Raw genomic sequence first — 15,904 nt, 5'->3', positions numbered from 1 at the left:
ACAAACATCGTATAATCAAGGTAATAATGTAATAAACAAAGCATGGGAACAACCATACTTCAGTGTCACCACTGGCTACTATGGTATTGCCCTGTTCGATCTCCCGCTATGAACATGGGTGGTGTGCACTGGATAATATAGCACAAACTGTATGTTTGGCTTTTACTTACACACTTGTTTCACTTATATCCTTTTTACCCTATTTTTTGTGGTGGTTTGCCCTTCTCCACAGACTCCTTATTTCTTTTTCCTTTTCTTCCCAATTTGGTCACATTTCTTTGGTAATTTCTTGCTTGTTTAGGACACCTTAGAATGCACAATCAAGCACTTCCTTTTTATAGGCTCTTTTTACAGCCCCTATACTAGGGATGAGCTTCGTGTTCGAGTCGAACGTACGTTCGACTCGAACATTGGCTGTTCGTCCGTTCGGCGAAATCCGAACACTTGGTCCATTCGCGTCAAAATTCGTGTGGCGCTCACGGCCCACAATGCACTGCGATGGCGCAGTGCATCGCTGGCTCATGATTAGCCAAGCATGCACTGTGACCCCGCATGCTTGGCCAATCGCAGCGCCAGCAGCGAGGAGAGCCATGATTGGCCACAGGCAGGATGCCTGTGGCCAATCATAGCTCAGGCTGTGTAGTGCACGCCCCACACTATATAAGGCCGCCATTGAGGTGGCCTTGTGTAGTGTGTTGGCATCTGAAGCAGTGGGTGTTCTGTGTACCTTCAACACAGTACACACCGATCGTTTTTGGCAGATTTCCTATCTTGCTCTTGTGTAGTGGTTATTGTCTGTGCCCTGACCGCAGTATACACCACTATATTCACCTCACCTATATAGCTAGTGATCTAGCTTTAATAATAGAGCTTGCAGTCAGTAGTGTTAGGAGATAGTGCGTGCTGTCTGCATGCTCTGTACCCAGTACATACCGCTATAATCCACCTACATAGCTGTTCTCTATTTGAGCCCAATTGCCATCTGCAGGAGTTATTGGAAGTTGTGTGTGCTTCCAGCACAGCACAGTATACATCTGTATATACCCCTTTATCTCTGCTGTTTTCTGGTTATTGTCTGCGTGCCCTGACCGCAGTATACACCGCGATATTCACCTCAGCCTAAGGCCCAATTTTTCTGCCCCTGTTTAACAGGGACGTTTAAGTACAATTTTTGATGCAATGCTTTGCAGCAGGGCTAATTCCAACAAAAAAACTAGAGTATATGGAAGAGGTTGCAGTGTGGTGGCACCAGCAGCAGTGCCTAAGGCCAAATTTTTCTGCCCCTGTTTAACAGGGACATGTAATTACAATTCTTGATATAATATTTCACAGGAGGGCCCCTTCCTGTGCCCACCCAGAGTAACGGTGAGGACTTATAGTGTTGTGGCACCAGCACCACAACCACCAAAGGTCAATTTTTCTACCACTGTTCAACAATGGCATGTAATTACAATTCTTGATATAATCGTTCACAGCAGGGGGCGCTCCAGCGCCCACCAAGAGTCACTTTCAGGGCTTACAATGTTGTGGCAAAACCAACACCTTGTTCCGCCATTTCTGCAGAGCATATAGGGCAGGCCCCTACTTTCAAACATCCAACTTACAAACATCTCCTACTTGCAAATGGAAGGAGACAACAGCAAGTGAGGTGAAAAAAGATGAACGACAAAACAAATTATACAGGGGTGATAACCCTTCCCTATGTTTTCCAAAAAGCTTAAAAATATTTTTTTTGACTGGAGCTACACTTTAAAAATGTACCAGTTGAAAATTACAAACAGATTCAACTTAACACAACAAACCTACACAGTCCCTGTCTTGTTTGCACCGCCTGTATACTGCTGTTCTGAGTATATAGGGCCTGGGAGCCACACGCATTTCCTTTTTTTAATATGGGTACGGGGTTCCCCTTAATATGCGTACAAGACCCAAATAGGCTGGTAATGGGCAGGGGGGGCTACCCATGCCATTTTTCTCAATGATTTTCATCCATATTGCAGGAACCAGATATAACATTAAAACCGCAAGCAGTTTTAAATGATGTTATTTCCGTTTAATGTCATTTTGTGCAGGGACTGTTCTAAACACGGGAAACACGTGGCACTTCACAGGCATACTACAGACACCCCCCAGGCACCATATTTAAAGGAATATTTCACTTTTTTTTTTCACTTTCATTGTCAGTAAAATCAATGCGGCCATTTTTAAAAACATTTTAGGCATTGACCCATGTCCCCTGGGGCAGGAGCCAGGTCCCCAAACCCTTTTTAGGACAGTATCTTGCATATTAGCCGTTAAAATTAGCACTTTCCATATCGAACGTTCGAGTCCCATAGACTTCAATGGGGTTCTAACGTTCGTAACGAACGTGGGGTCTGTTCGAAAGTTCTGGTACGAACCGAACCGGGGGGTGTTCGGCTCATCCCTACCCTATACACAGTCTATTTTCCATCCCTTTTCACCTATATATCGCTCTTTAGGTGTGTATAGGTTAATGTCTCATCTCACTTTAACTCTCATATCATATATATCTGTTTAAATTTGAAGAGTCCTTTACAACCCCCCGCATCTGCCGTGGGAGGAAACCGATGAGTCCTGTGATCTACTGCTTCCTCCTTTGTTGGTGTGCTGATCCCCTCGCTATTTAAATTACTGTAACTCTTCTGTTATGTCATTATATGATTCGCTGCTATTTGATTATTTGGAAATATTTTTATTTACTCTGTAGACTATCCTCCTGAAGAAGCGGTTCGCCGCGAAACCGGTAGAGGAAACGTTTCTGTACCCCTCTTCAATAGAAACCTTATGGGGTTACCCGTCGGTAGTTTACTAAATTGTGGTGTATATGATTTTAGCAATATGAAAGTTTTGATGGATTTCATTTTTTTGTCCTTATTAAATTATTTGTAATTTTTTATAACAAAGTCTTTTATGATTTATTTAGTACCGCAATAGTCCCCTCAACAAACATTTTTGGGTGTGGCTATCAAGGGAGCAGCCTCAGCAACTGCCCCGATATCCTTAGAATTCCCAATTCTTGACAATTATCAATTGGGATGATGGTACTGTTATATGTATTACGTATATTTTGTATTTGAGGCTATATTCAGTCTATAGCTTACAATCTAAGAAGGAAGGTTGAGAAATAACAGTGGGGGATGGGCTGACGGAGAAGATAAACGTACAGCTGTTAGGTGGGGGGCAGATAGACTTCTCTGAAGAGATGAATTTTAAGGGAATCGTCTGAAAGTGGACAAAGTAGGAGAAATTTGGACAGATTGGGGTAGAGCATTCCAGGGGATGGGAGAGGCTCTGAAGAAGTCCTGAAGGCGAGCATGGGAGGAGGTGACGAGGGAGTTTGGGAACCGGAGGTCTTATGAGGAGAGAAGAGAACGATTTGGTTGGTATTTTGAGACCAGGTTAGTGATGTAGCTGAGGGGCAGGTTGTGGGTGGCTTTGTAAGTTATAGTTTGTATCTTGAATTGAATTAATTGGCTGAGTGTCGGCCAATGGAGGGATTGGCAGAGGGGTACAGCAGATGCTGAGCGGTTTGTGAGGTGGATGAGCCTGGCAGCAACGTTCATGATGGACTGAAAGGGGGATAGTCTACTACACTTGATTTTAGCCAAAAGGCTGAGAAGAAGCCTAGACAGGTAAGTACTCTAATATTAAAGGGGTTGTAAACCCTCCTGGTTTTTCACCTCAATGCATTCTATCCATTGAGGTAAAAAAACCTAGTGTTTGTAGTGCACCAGACCCCCAGACCCCCCATTTTACTCACCTGAGCCAGTTTGTTTTCACTCGGGAGATGCGCACACCCTCTTTGGCTGATGTCTTGGCTCTTGATTGAAAATAGATTGATAGCAGCGTAGCCATTGGCTCCCACTGCTGTCAATCAAATTCAATGACGCGGGTGGCGCCAAGTCCTGCTATCTGTGTCTACGGACGGTCCCCTGAAGGAGAGTGCTTCTCCAAAGGGTCACTTGTTGTGAGGAGGAGCCAGGAGCGCCATGGAGGGACCCCAGAAGAGGAGGATCGGGGGCCACTCTGTGCAAAAGCAACTGCACAGAGGATGTACCGTATTTATTGGTGTAGAACATGCACTTTCCCCTTAAAATCAGGGGGAAATCGCGGGTGCGTGTTATACGCCGACCCCCCACCATTTTGGAGCCTCTGGGCGGCTTTCGGCCACTTTTGGCCTTTCCCGGTGGCTTTCGGCCACTTTCAGCCCTTCCTGGCGGCTTTCGGCCGCCTTTGGCCCTTCTCAGCGGCTTTCGGCTGCCTTCTGCCCTTGTAGGCAGCTTTCGGCTGCCTTCGGCCCTTCCCAGTGGCTTTCAGCCGTCTTCGGCCCTTCCCATCGGTTTTTGGCCACCTTCGGCCCTTCCCGGCGGCTTTCGGCTGCCTTCAGCCCTTCCTGGCGGCCTTCGGCCCTTCCTGGCGGCTTTCGGCTGCCTTCGGCCCTTCCTGGCGGCCTTCGGCCCTTCCTGTCGGCTTTCGGCTGCCTTCGGCCCTTCTCATCGGCTTTTGGCCGTCTTCGGCCCTTCTCAGCGGCTTTCGGCTGCCCTCTGCCCTTGTAGGCGGCTTTCGGCTGCCTTCGGCCCTTCCCAGCGGCTTTCAGCCACCTTCGGCCCTTCCCAGTGGCTTTCAGCCACCTTCGGCCCTTCCCATCGGCTTTTGGCCGCCTTCGGCCCTTCCCGGTGGCTTTCGGCTGCCTTCAGCCCTTCCCGGCGGCTTTCGGCTGCCTTCGGCCCTTCCTGGTGGCCTTCGGCCCTTCTCGGCGGCTTTCGGCTGCCTTCAGCCATTCTTGGCGGCTTTCAGGTGCCTTCGGCCCTTCTCAGCGGCTTTCTGCCGCCTTTGGCTCTTCTCATCGGCTTTCCTCCGCTGAGAATGGCCAAGAACGGCCATAAGCTGCCGAGAAGGGCTGAAGGCGGCCGAAAGCCAATAAGAACGGCCGAAGGCGGCCGAGAACTACCGAGCGCAGCCAAGATACACAGGAAATCTCGGCGGCTCAATTTTTAAAAAGGAAAGCTAAAAATAAAACAGACAAGGCTGAAAATGACACAGACAAGGAGACAAGGCTGCATTGATGGACAAGGCTGTAATAGTGGACAAGGCTGCATGACAAAGCTGCATATGACACTGACAAGGGTGCAATGAAGGACAAGGCTGCAAATGACGCTGACAAGGCTTCAGATGGACACTGATAAGGCTGCATTGACGGGCATTTAAATGTAAGTTTTTTCCTTAAACTTCCCTCCTAAACTTGGGGTGCGTGTTATACGCCAATAAATACGGTAAGTATGACATGTTTGTTATTTTAAAAAGAAAAAAAGGGAACCTTTAGTGTCCATTTAAAACTCAGCAGCTACAGTATTTGTAGCTGCTGACTTTTAATATTTTTTTGGAGGGGGGGGGAGCTGGAGCTCCTCTTTAATTCATGTGGTACCCTGGGTTCTCCTTTGCAAGGATATATTTAACAGCAGCTCACAGTGGCTACAATAATGTATTCATTGTGTTTTTTTTTTTTGAGAACATTAATAAAATACAATGTTGCAACTTTGTTGCTTCTGCTGTCCTGCTGTCCTATAGGTGTCTGTGACAAGGAAATAGGTTGTTTTTGCTTATTCGGTGTATAGAACGTGATAGGGCTTTGCCCACCTCACCATAACTTGTCTGCTTGTGCCCTTGTATGATATTCAGTGTTTGGTGACTTGTTGTAGTGATCATATAAAGATATTAATAACTGTGTGGATTTTGTAGGTACTGAACGCGGCCTTTCTACGGTAGAAGATCGTAAAAGGTCTCTACTGGAGAAACTGAACAAATTAACGAGCAGCACAGAGAAGGTTGGATCTCTGACCATTTACAAGAGGAAAATAGAACAGCAGAGTAAAGGGGAATTTAAAACAGTGCAGCTCAATAAGAAAAGTAAAGTGATCATGATGGTTGGTGAAACCGGATCTGGTAAAACAACCATGATTAATGCTATGATCAACTACATCTTTGGTGTGGAGTGGAAGGATTATCATCGGATTCAGCTAATTGAAGAGAGTAGTGGGAAGAGTCAAGCCCACAGCCAAACATCGCATGTCACCACGTACCCGATCCACCATGAAGATGGATTCCGAATCCCGTACCCCATAACCATCATTGACACTCCGGGGTTTGGAGACACCAGAGGGATGGATTGTGATGAGAAAACCATGCAGAAGATACGAGAATTTTTTTTGAAATGCGAATTCACAGAAATTGATGCGATTTGTTTTGTAGTCCAGTCATCTTTGGCTCGGTTAACTCCAACACAGGTGTACATCTATGACAACATTTTATCTATTTTTGGGAAAGACATCAAGGATAATATAGTCTTCTTCACCACCTTCTCTGATCTCCAGGAACCGAGCGTTCTCTCAGTAATTACTGAGGCTGACGTTCCCTGTGCAAAATCTAAAGATGGAAAACCTGTGTATTTTATGGTCAATAACGGCATGCTGTACGCTGATAACAACCCTGATAAAGTTGGTAAACGTGTCTACAAGGCTCAGGAAATGCAGTGGGAAATGGCAATGGAAAGCATTGAGGAATTTTGTTTACAATATTTGCCTGGATTAGCCAGTAAAGATTTAACTTTAACAAAGGAAGTTCTAGTAAAAAGAAATGCTTTGGAGATAACTTTGGATGGACTTGGCCGAAACATTGAGGTGGTGACCGGGAAACAGCAGGAATTGGAGCAAACCAAGAGAGTTCTGAATGAAAACAGGGCGGAGGTTAAAAAGAATGAGAATTTCGAGTATGAAGTGACGGAACCTGTAAGAAGAAAGGTAGACTCATCCAAATACTCAATCAACTGCCAGGAGTGCAGCTCTACATGTCACCAAGACTGCACCGTGTTTGCTGACTTCCCGGTTTATTTATGTGAAGTTTTTAATTGGAGGGGAATTTGTGGTGTGTGTAAACATGGCAGCAAGAAACACTTTTCAGAAAAGTCTTACTGGGAAACTTTTGTTGAAATCAAAAAGGAGTCATATCTTCATATTAAAGAAAAACATGAAAAAGTAGGGAAGAAGGTGCTGGATCTAGAAGAGGTTTTTTTTAAATTGAAGGAAGACATTAGGAAGGCAGAGGATGAGGTACGGGAACTTACTGAGAAGATTGCCGAGATCCTCCAACTTCTCCAGGAGATCGCCTTAAAACCAAACCCGATGTTTGCCACAGATTACATAAAGCTGCTCATCGAAAAAGAGAAGCGGGAAGGAAAGACTGGATTTTTGGAGAGAATTAAAATAATGGAAGAAAACATTAAAAAATATGGAAATGTCAGTAAAATATGGAATGGCCAAACTGAAAAAAACAAGATGCCTTTGTAAATCTTGTTGGTCCCAATTATTGTTTTTTTTTGATTAAGCAGTTCCCCGATACCTCCCATCTCACCCATTTTTATATATGATAGAGAACAATACCCGTGTGTGCCTCACACTACTCATTGTTTTCCTTTTTTTACCCATCCATACCATAGAACATGTGATAATTAGTGAATACATAGACAGACCCATTTGGAATTTCAGCATGTTTTCTGCTATTGTCATGTGGGAGCCAATAAAATTATATCTGATATTACATAGTAGGTGAGGTTGAAAAAAGACACAAGTCCATCAAGTCCAACCTATGTGTGTGATTATATGTCAGTATTACATTGTATACCCCTGTATGTTGTGGTTATTCAGGTGCTTATTTTTTATTAAAACCATCAATGCCCCCTGCTGAGACCACCGCCTGTGGAAGGGAATTCCACATCCTTGCCGCTCTTACAGTAAAGAACTCTCTATGTAGTTTAGGATTAAACCTCTCTTCTTCTAATTTTAGTGAGTGGCCATGTGTTCCTCAGTCACTAAAAAAACGGTTTTATCTGAGTTTCAAAGTAAAGCAATGTTGTGTCTATAAGAGAACTTATCATCATTTGGATAATCCAAACATTCAGTCCATCATGAATGCTGCTGCCAGACTCATCCACCTTACCAACTGCTCAGTGTCCTCCATTCCTCTCCGCCAATCCCTCCACTGGTCTCCATTCAGTGTCCTTCACCCCTCTCCTCCAATCCCTCCACTGGTCTCCATTCAGTATCCTCCACCCCTCTCCTCCAATCCCTCCACTGGTCTCCATTCAGTATCCTCCACCCCTCTCCACCAATCCCTCCACTGGTCTCCATTCAGTATCTTCCACCCCTCTCCACCAATCCCTCCACTGATATCCATTCAGTATCTTCCACCTCTCTTCACCAATCCCTCCACTGGTCTCCATTCAGTATCTTCCACCCCTCTCCTCCAATCCCTCCACTGGCCTCCATTCAGTGTCTCCACCCCTCTCTGCTGATCCCTCCACTGGTCTCCATTCAGTGTCTTCCACCCCTCTTCACCAATCCCTCCATTGGCTTCTGCTCAGCCAACAAGTGAAATTCAATATACGAACAATAACTTATAAAGCCATCCACAAGATGGCCGCCAGCTTCATCACTAATCTAGTATCAGAATATTAACCAAATCGTTCTCTTCATCCCTCCCAAAATCTCTAGCTCTCTCGTTGCCTGCTCCCATGCTCGCCCCCAGGACTTCTCCAAAGCCTCTCCTATCCTATGGAATTCCCTACCCCAATCTGTCTGACTATCTCCTACTCTATCCACTTTTATACGTTCCCTGAAAACTCATCTCTTCAGGGAAGCCTACCCGGCCCCCACCTAACAACTACATTTATTTTCTCCATCAGCCCACCCCCCACAGTTATATCCTTTTGTATCACTTGACCCTCTTTTAGATTGTAAGCTCTAAGGAGCTGAGCCCTCTGATCCCTCCTGTATTGAATTGTAACTGTACTGTCTGCCTTCATGTTGTAAAGCGCTGTTGGCACTTTATAAATGTTGTATAATAAACATAATAATGGGGTATTCATAGATAAGTTATTTAAACTGTCCTGGAAATATACAATGTAAGCTTTGCTCTATGTTTGAATTTACAGTGGGGCAAAAAAGTATTTAGTCAGCCACCAATTGTGCAAGTTCTCCCACTTAAAAAGATGAGAGCGGCCTGTAATTGTCATCATAGGTATCACCTCAACTATGAGAGACAAACTGGAAACAAATCCAGCCAATCACATTGTCTGATTTTTGAACAAATTTATTTGCAAATTATGGCGAAAATACGTAATTGGTCATCTCAATACTTTGTTATATATCCTTTGTTGGCAATGACTAAGGTCAGACGTTTTCTGTAGGTCTTCACAAGGTTGTCACACACTGTTGCCGGTATGGTGGCCTCCATGTCCTCCATGCAGATCTCCTCTAGAGCGGTGATGTTTTGGGGCTGTCACTGGGCAACACGGACTTTCAACTCCCTCCAAAGGTTTTCTATGGGGTTGAGATCTGGAGACTGGCGAGGCCACTCCAGGACCTTGAAATGCTTCTTACAAAGCCTCTCTTTTGTTGCCCGGGCAGTGTGTTTGGGATCATTGTCATGCTAAAAGACCCAGCTACGTTTCATCTTCAATGCCCTTGCTGATGGGAGGAGGTTTGCACTCAAAATCTCACGATACATGGCCCCAGTCATTCTTTCATGTACACAGATCAATTGTCCTGTTCCCTTTGCAGAGAAACAGCCCCAAAGCATGATGTTGCCTCCCCCCATGCTTCACAGTAGGTATGGTGTTCTTTGGTTGCAACTTAGCATTCCCTCTCCTCCAAACACGACAAGTTGTGTTTCTACCAAACAGTTCTACTTTGGTTTCATCTGATCATATGACATTCTCCCAATCCTCTTCTGGATCATCCAAATGCTCTCTAGCAAACCTCAGATGGGCCCCGGACATGTACTGGCTTAAGCAGGGGGACATGTCTGGGACTGGAGGATCGGAATCCCTGGCGGCGTAGTGTGTTACTGATGGTAGCCTTTGTTACGTTGGTCCCAGCTCTATGCAGGTCATTCACTAGGCCCCCTCCCCCCGTGTGGTTCTGGGATTTTTGCTCACTGTTCTTGTGATCATTTTGACCCCACGGGGTGAGATCTTGCGTGGAGCCCCAGATCGAGGGAGATTATGTCTTCCATTTTCTAATTATTGCTCCCACAGTTGATTTCTTCACACCAAGTTACTTGCCTATTGCAGATTCAGTCTTCCCAACCTGGTGCGGGTCTACAATTTTGTTTCTGGTGTCCTTTGACAGCTCTTTGTGATTTGAAAACCAAATTATTTCCTCTAGGGAAAGGACTTTAAAGTGGGCTAGGAGGCCAGAAAATTTTACCAAATATAATAAAACATATCATTTTTAATTGTGATACTTAAAATGATAACAACACATACATAATTGATATAGACAGTACATTACACAATTCATATATTTACAAAAAATATGGTATCATCAACAACAGACACAATTGACTATATTTGTTTTCCGGCTTTCATGCAATTTGACCTAAACCCCACTGTATTACAGCACATTACAGTGGGTATAGGAGAAAAAACACAACGCGTTTCAAGATCTTGTATAAAATTCTCTTCATCAGGGGTGTACGTAATTCACATGAAACAGTGATCAAGGATTGTACATCTGAGATTAGAACAAAATCAAATGAAATGCAACATGTCAACATCTCAAGCATCTAATAACAATCAGTAAAGCCTGTCATCCATAAATAAAAAGAAGAAAAATAGGAGAAAAATACTGACCAATACAATGTCCGGATTGTACATCACAGACACACAAGGTATGTATAATGCAGGCAGGGACAAGGGAGGCCTCTCTCTAGTTTTGAAATGGCAAAGTGAGTCAGCGGGGTCAACAACCGCAATTTCGTGTGACGCACAAGGCAAAACTCCACAAAGGACGCCAAAAGATATACAGGATGCAGGATCACTGGAAAAAAAAAAGGGGGAGGGGGAGAGAGAAAACCCACTATTATCAATAAATATACATAAATATCCATATTAGTTAACATGGAAATTATTATATTTTCTATACAAAGTGACTAAGGGGAAGGCGAAGCCAACCATTACCCCACAAAATAAGTTGGTTCTCAAAAATTGCATCCAGAGTGTGACCAGCGAAATGCTGAACCCACTGCATAAGAACGTGTGAAAGACCAAGCAGCTAAATGGGAAAATTAGGAAGGCCAGGTCCTTACGGGACCAACTAGTGTCCAGTGAATTTAAGGAGGGTAACCAGAGGGACCCATGCAGACATTTTGGGACTTTTACATGTGGCGGGTGTGGCTACTGCCATGTTATGAACACCACTACCAACTTAGTGCTCCCTAATTGTGAGCAATACTGCAAAACGCCAGGTCTAGTATATCTTCTCCTGTGCAGTTGCAGTTGTTTTTACGTGGGAAAAACAATTCAAGGGTTTTGGAAGAGAGCATATCGACGTCTGGTTTCTTTGCAATCCTTATCTTTTGGCGTCCTTTGTGGAGTTTTGCCTTGTGCGTCACACGAAATTGCGGTTGTTGACCCCGCTGGGATATCATATATCATCATATCCCAGTTGAAGTCACAGGAAGTGACGTAACGCTTAGGATACGGAGACCGGAAGTGACGCTTGCACCTGAGCGGTTCGCTTGTATTGTTTTTGCTGCTAGTATTGCCTGACTCACCCCATTTGTTTGTGAGTATTTTAACCTTTAAGTAAAATAGTGACAGTTTTTAAACTTGCTAAACTATGGTTGCGCTTATATTTGTTCTTTGAGCCATAGTGGAGTATATTGATGGAATTCACATGGACGGAGATCTGAGAGTGGTTCCCTGAAGTTACCCCTCCCCCCCCCCCCTGACTCCTGTTGTATCTTCGAGGAGGCTACATATACGCTATATTTTATATAGCGGAGAGGTAATTACACGTGGATTCACCTGTGTGGAAGAAGATTCGTTATGCACTAATTACTTTGTGTTTATTATATACACTTAGCATTCTTCATGCAAATTAGTTTCACAATTAGATTATTGCGTGTGTTGAAATTTTATTTTATATATGCGCTCAGCACTTTTTGATACTAAATGTGTTCTATAGGCACAAGATGCACTTAGCACTTTGATATACAATCTTATGTTTATTGTTTATACAAAGCTTGATGAATATGAGCACTTTAATTAGAGGTTATACCATTTCCCACGCTGTGTTTGGGTATTTCCATTTTTGTATTAGTTTTATTTTTTGGGGTGGTTCTAAGCTGTCTAAGTTAGTTACACTCCCCTTAGACTAAATAAGTCTCCTTGAGTTCTGACTGAGTATTCCATCTCCCATGTTATTAGATGCTTGAGATGTTGACATGTTGCATTTACTTTGATTTTGTTCTAATCTCAGATGTACAATCCTTGATCACTGTTTCATGTGAATTACGTACACCCCTGATGAAGATAATTTTATACAAGATCTCAAAACGCGTTGTGTTTTTTCTCCTATACCCACTGTAATGTGCTGTAATACAGTGGGGTTTAGGTCAAATTGCATGAAAGCTGGAAAACAAATATTGTCAATTGTGTCTGTTGTTGATGATACCATATTTTTTGTAAATATATGAATTGTGTAATGTACTGTCTAAGTCAATTATGTATGTGCTGTATCACAATTAACCTCCCTGGCGGTAATCCCGAGTCTGGCTCGGGTTAGGAATTTACTGATAGGAGCGGTAACCCCGAGCCAGACTCGGGATCGCTTCGCTCGATGCAGGGGAGGACGCAGTGAGACTGATGCCGCGTACACACGATCAAACAATCCGGTGGAAAAGTCCGGCAAACTTAAGTCTGCCAAACAATCCCCCCGTGTGTAGCCTCCGGCATATTTTTTTGACCCGAAAGTATGGCGGACTTAGAATGCCGTGTTGCCTTCCAATCTTCCCGCCGGACTCGCATTTCGGCGGACAATCTGGCCGTGTGTATGCCAGTCCGCCGTACTTTTGAAATGAGCGGACTTTTCCCGCCCGGAGAAAAGTCCGCTCATTTCGAGCGGGTCTCCAGGTAGGCGGGGCCCGCAAAGGAGACGTCGCTGGCCCCGCCACCTGGTATGAACTTAAAGGGGAACCCCAAAGCCGAAAAAAATCGGCGTGGGGGTCCCCCCAAGTCCACAACACACCCTTGTCCGAGCTCGCTACCCGGCCGGCCAGGAAAGGGGGGCGAGCGAGCGCCCCCCCCCCCCTCCTGAGCCGTACCAGGCCGCGTGCCCTCAACATGGGGGCCCCCCCACCCCAAAGCACCCCAAAGCACCTTGTCCCCATGTTGATGAGGACAAGGGCCTCTTCCCGACAACCCTGGCCGTTGGTTGTCGGGGTCTGCGGGCGGGGGGCTTATCGGAATCCGGGAGCCCCCTTTAATAAGGGGGCCCTCGGATACCGGCCCCCCACCCTATGTGAATGAGTATGGGGTACAATGTGCCCCTACCCATTCACCTGTAAAATAAAAGTACAAAAAAACACAACACACGAGATAAAATACTTTATTGCACAGCTCCGGGGGTCTTCCGTCTTCTGGGGTCTTCTCGCCAGACTCCTCCGCTATCTTCTTGTAGCTCTTTTGCTAGCGGAGGAGTCCGGCTTTCTTCCTCGCCGCCAGCCTCTTCTTCTGACTTCGGGGGTCTTGTCCCCCTCTTCGGTTCTTCTGCCGGGCCACCGCACCTTCTTCTAGCTCTTTTACAGGCGGTGGCCCGGTCTTCTGTCGCCGCCGCCGCCGCCTTCGGTTCTTCTTCTTCTTCTCCAGGAGATGTTGACTCAACGATCTCTCCGGCCGATCTCTCCGGCCGCGCTGCGCTGCCACTTATATAGGGACAAGGGGCGGTGTCACATGGGTTTATGTCACATGGGTTGGTGTCACATGGTGACCCCGCCCCCTTATGATGTCACAGTCCCGGAGGATGCTGGGACTGTCGCCATGTAACATCAACCCATGTGACCAACCCATGTGACATAAACCCATGTGACACCGCCCCTTGTCCCTATATAAGTGGCAGCGCAGCACGTCCCTGGCATTGTGGCCGGAGAGATCGTCGAGTCAACATCTCCTGGAGAAGAAGAAGAACGGAAGGTGGCGGCGGCGGCGACAGAAGACCGGGCCACCGCCTGTAAAAGAGCTATAAGAAGGCGCGGTGGCCCGGCAGAAGAACCGAAGAGGGGGACAAGACCCCCGAAGTCGGAAGAAGAGGCTGGCGGCGAAGAAGAATGCCGGGCTCCTCCGCTAGTAAAAGAGCTACAAGAAGATATCGGAGGAGTCCGGCGAGAAGACCCCTGAAGACAGAAGAGCCCCGGAGCTGTGCAATAAAGTATTTTATCTCATGTGTTGTGTTTTTTTTGTACTTTTATTTTACAGGTGAATAGGTAGGGGCCGCGCACCCCCCCCCCCTTCCCCAAGGCACCCCCCATGTTGAGGGCACGCGGCCTGGTACGGCTCAGGAGGGGGGGATGCTCGCTCGCCCCCCCTTTCCTGGCCGGCCGGGTAGCGTGCTCGGACAAGGGTCTGTTGTGGACTTGGGGGGGACCCCCACGCCGATTTTTTTCGGCGTTGGGGTTCCCCTTTAAGTCCATACCAGGCATCAGGGCCAGCGACGTCTCCTTCGCGGGCCCCGCCTACCTGGAGACCCGCTCGAAATGAGCGGACTTTTCTCTGGGCGGGAAAAGTCCGCTCATTTCAAAAGTACGGCGGACTGGCACACACACGGCCGGATTGTCCGCCGAAATGTGAGTCCGGCGGGAAAATTTGAGTGCAACACGGCATTCTAAGTCCACCGTACTTTCGGGTCAAAAAAGTATGCCGGAGGCTACACACGGGGGGATTGTTTGGCGGACTTGAGTTTGCCGGACTTTTCCACCGGATTGTTTAATCGTGTGTACGCGGCATTACTTACCTTGTCCCCTGGATCCAGCGATGTCCTCCGGGCTGTGTGATCGAGCTGTCCTCCACTAGATTCACAGTGCTGAATGCCGCCAAGCTCCGTTCCCTGCGACGTTACAGCGCACGGGAGCGGAGAACGCCGGCAAATTCAAAAAAGTAAAAAGACACAAAACACACACAGCACTGTAATCTTACAGATTACAGTACTGTATAAAAAAATGACACCCCCCCTTTGTCCCTAGTGGTCTGTGCAGTGCCCTGCATGCACTTTTATATTATAAATACTGTTTTTTCTGCCTGGAATTTGGAGATTGTACATAACAACCAAAAAAGTGTCCCTTTTTCAGTGTTTTAGGATTTGATTACATTATTGAATCATTTTTATTATTCTTTATTTTTTTTTCAAAATAAATTTTATTGAGGAAAAGTTCAACATAGCAAGATTACAGAATCATCATACAGTCGTTTTGATATCAGATAATAAGTAAACAATAAACAATGGTTGTTATGAGGGAATAAAGAAAACCCAAGGAAAAAACATACAGTATCTACTAAACATCTAGTCAACACCTAGGTTCTCATGTGCACACAGTATAGGATCCAGATGGAGGGCAGATGTCAGGCATGGTAAAATGCGTGATATCGAGTCAACCTTATAATAGGTACTACTCGGTACCATAGCTCATTGATCTATCTTGTTGTTCAGTTATTCAGGGGAGAATCTAAGAGATAAGACAACAGTGTGGGTGTCTCCATGATGATTTGGTCTGTAAGAGTGTGCAGTTGCTGCTTGGGTGTAGTGATGGCCGAACAGTTCGCCCGGTGGTCGTTTCGTGGCGAATTTTGGCTGTTCGCGGTCCACCCATTCGGCGGACTATTGGCGCCATTCGCCCGGCGGACTTCCGCGTTTACTGTGTAAAAGAACTTTGACCTATGATGACACATCCATCATGGGGTACAGGACAGCCAATTGAGACATTACAGCACATGGACACTTGGACATTCCCCCTAACTTATAAATACACCCGATCCGGCGGCCATTTTACATTC

At 45.8% G+C, this 15,904-nt stretch overlaps 1 protein-coding gene across 1 annotated transcript in view; it reads left to right on the top strand.

Annotated features, from left to right (window-relative positions):
• LOC143998133 (uncharacterized) overlaps positions 1–15,612 on the top strand; it is a 30,292-nt gene extending 14,680 nt beyond the window's left edge. The window contains exons 2-3 of the mRNA XM_077493875.1: positions 5,761–7,243; positions 15,561–15,612. Coding sequence (XP_077350001.1) covers positions 5,761–7,243; positions 15,561–15,612 — 1,535 coding nt within the window. The remainder of the gene's footprint in view (positions 1–5,760; positions 7,244–15,560) is intronic.
• The last annotated feature ends 292 nt before the right edge of the window (positions 15,613–15,904 follow it).

This window comes from Lithobates pipiens, unplaced genomic scaffold, assembly GCF_037356315.1.
Source record: "Lithobates pipiens isolate NorthernLeopardFrog02 unplaced genomic scaffold, aLitPip1_a1.2 Scaffold_19, whole genome shotgun sequence".
Classification (NCBI taxonomy): domain Eukaryota; kingdom Metazoa; phylum Chordata; class Amphibia; order Anura; family Ranidae; genus Lithobates; species Lithobates pipiens.
The sequence above is the reverse complement of the archived record's forward strand: the minus strand, read 5'-3'. Positions and strand labels throughout refer to the sequence as shown.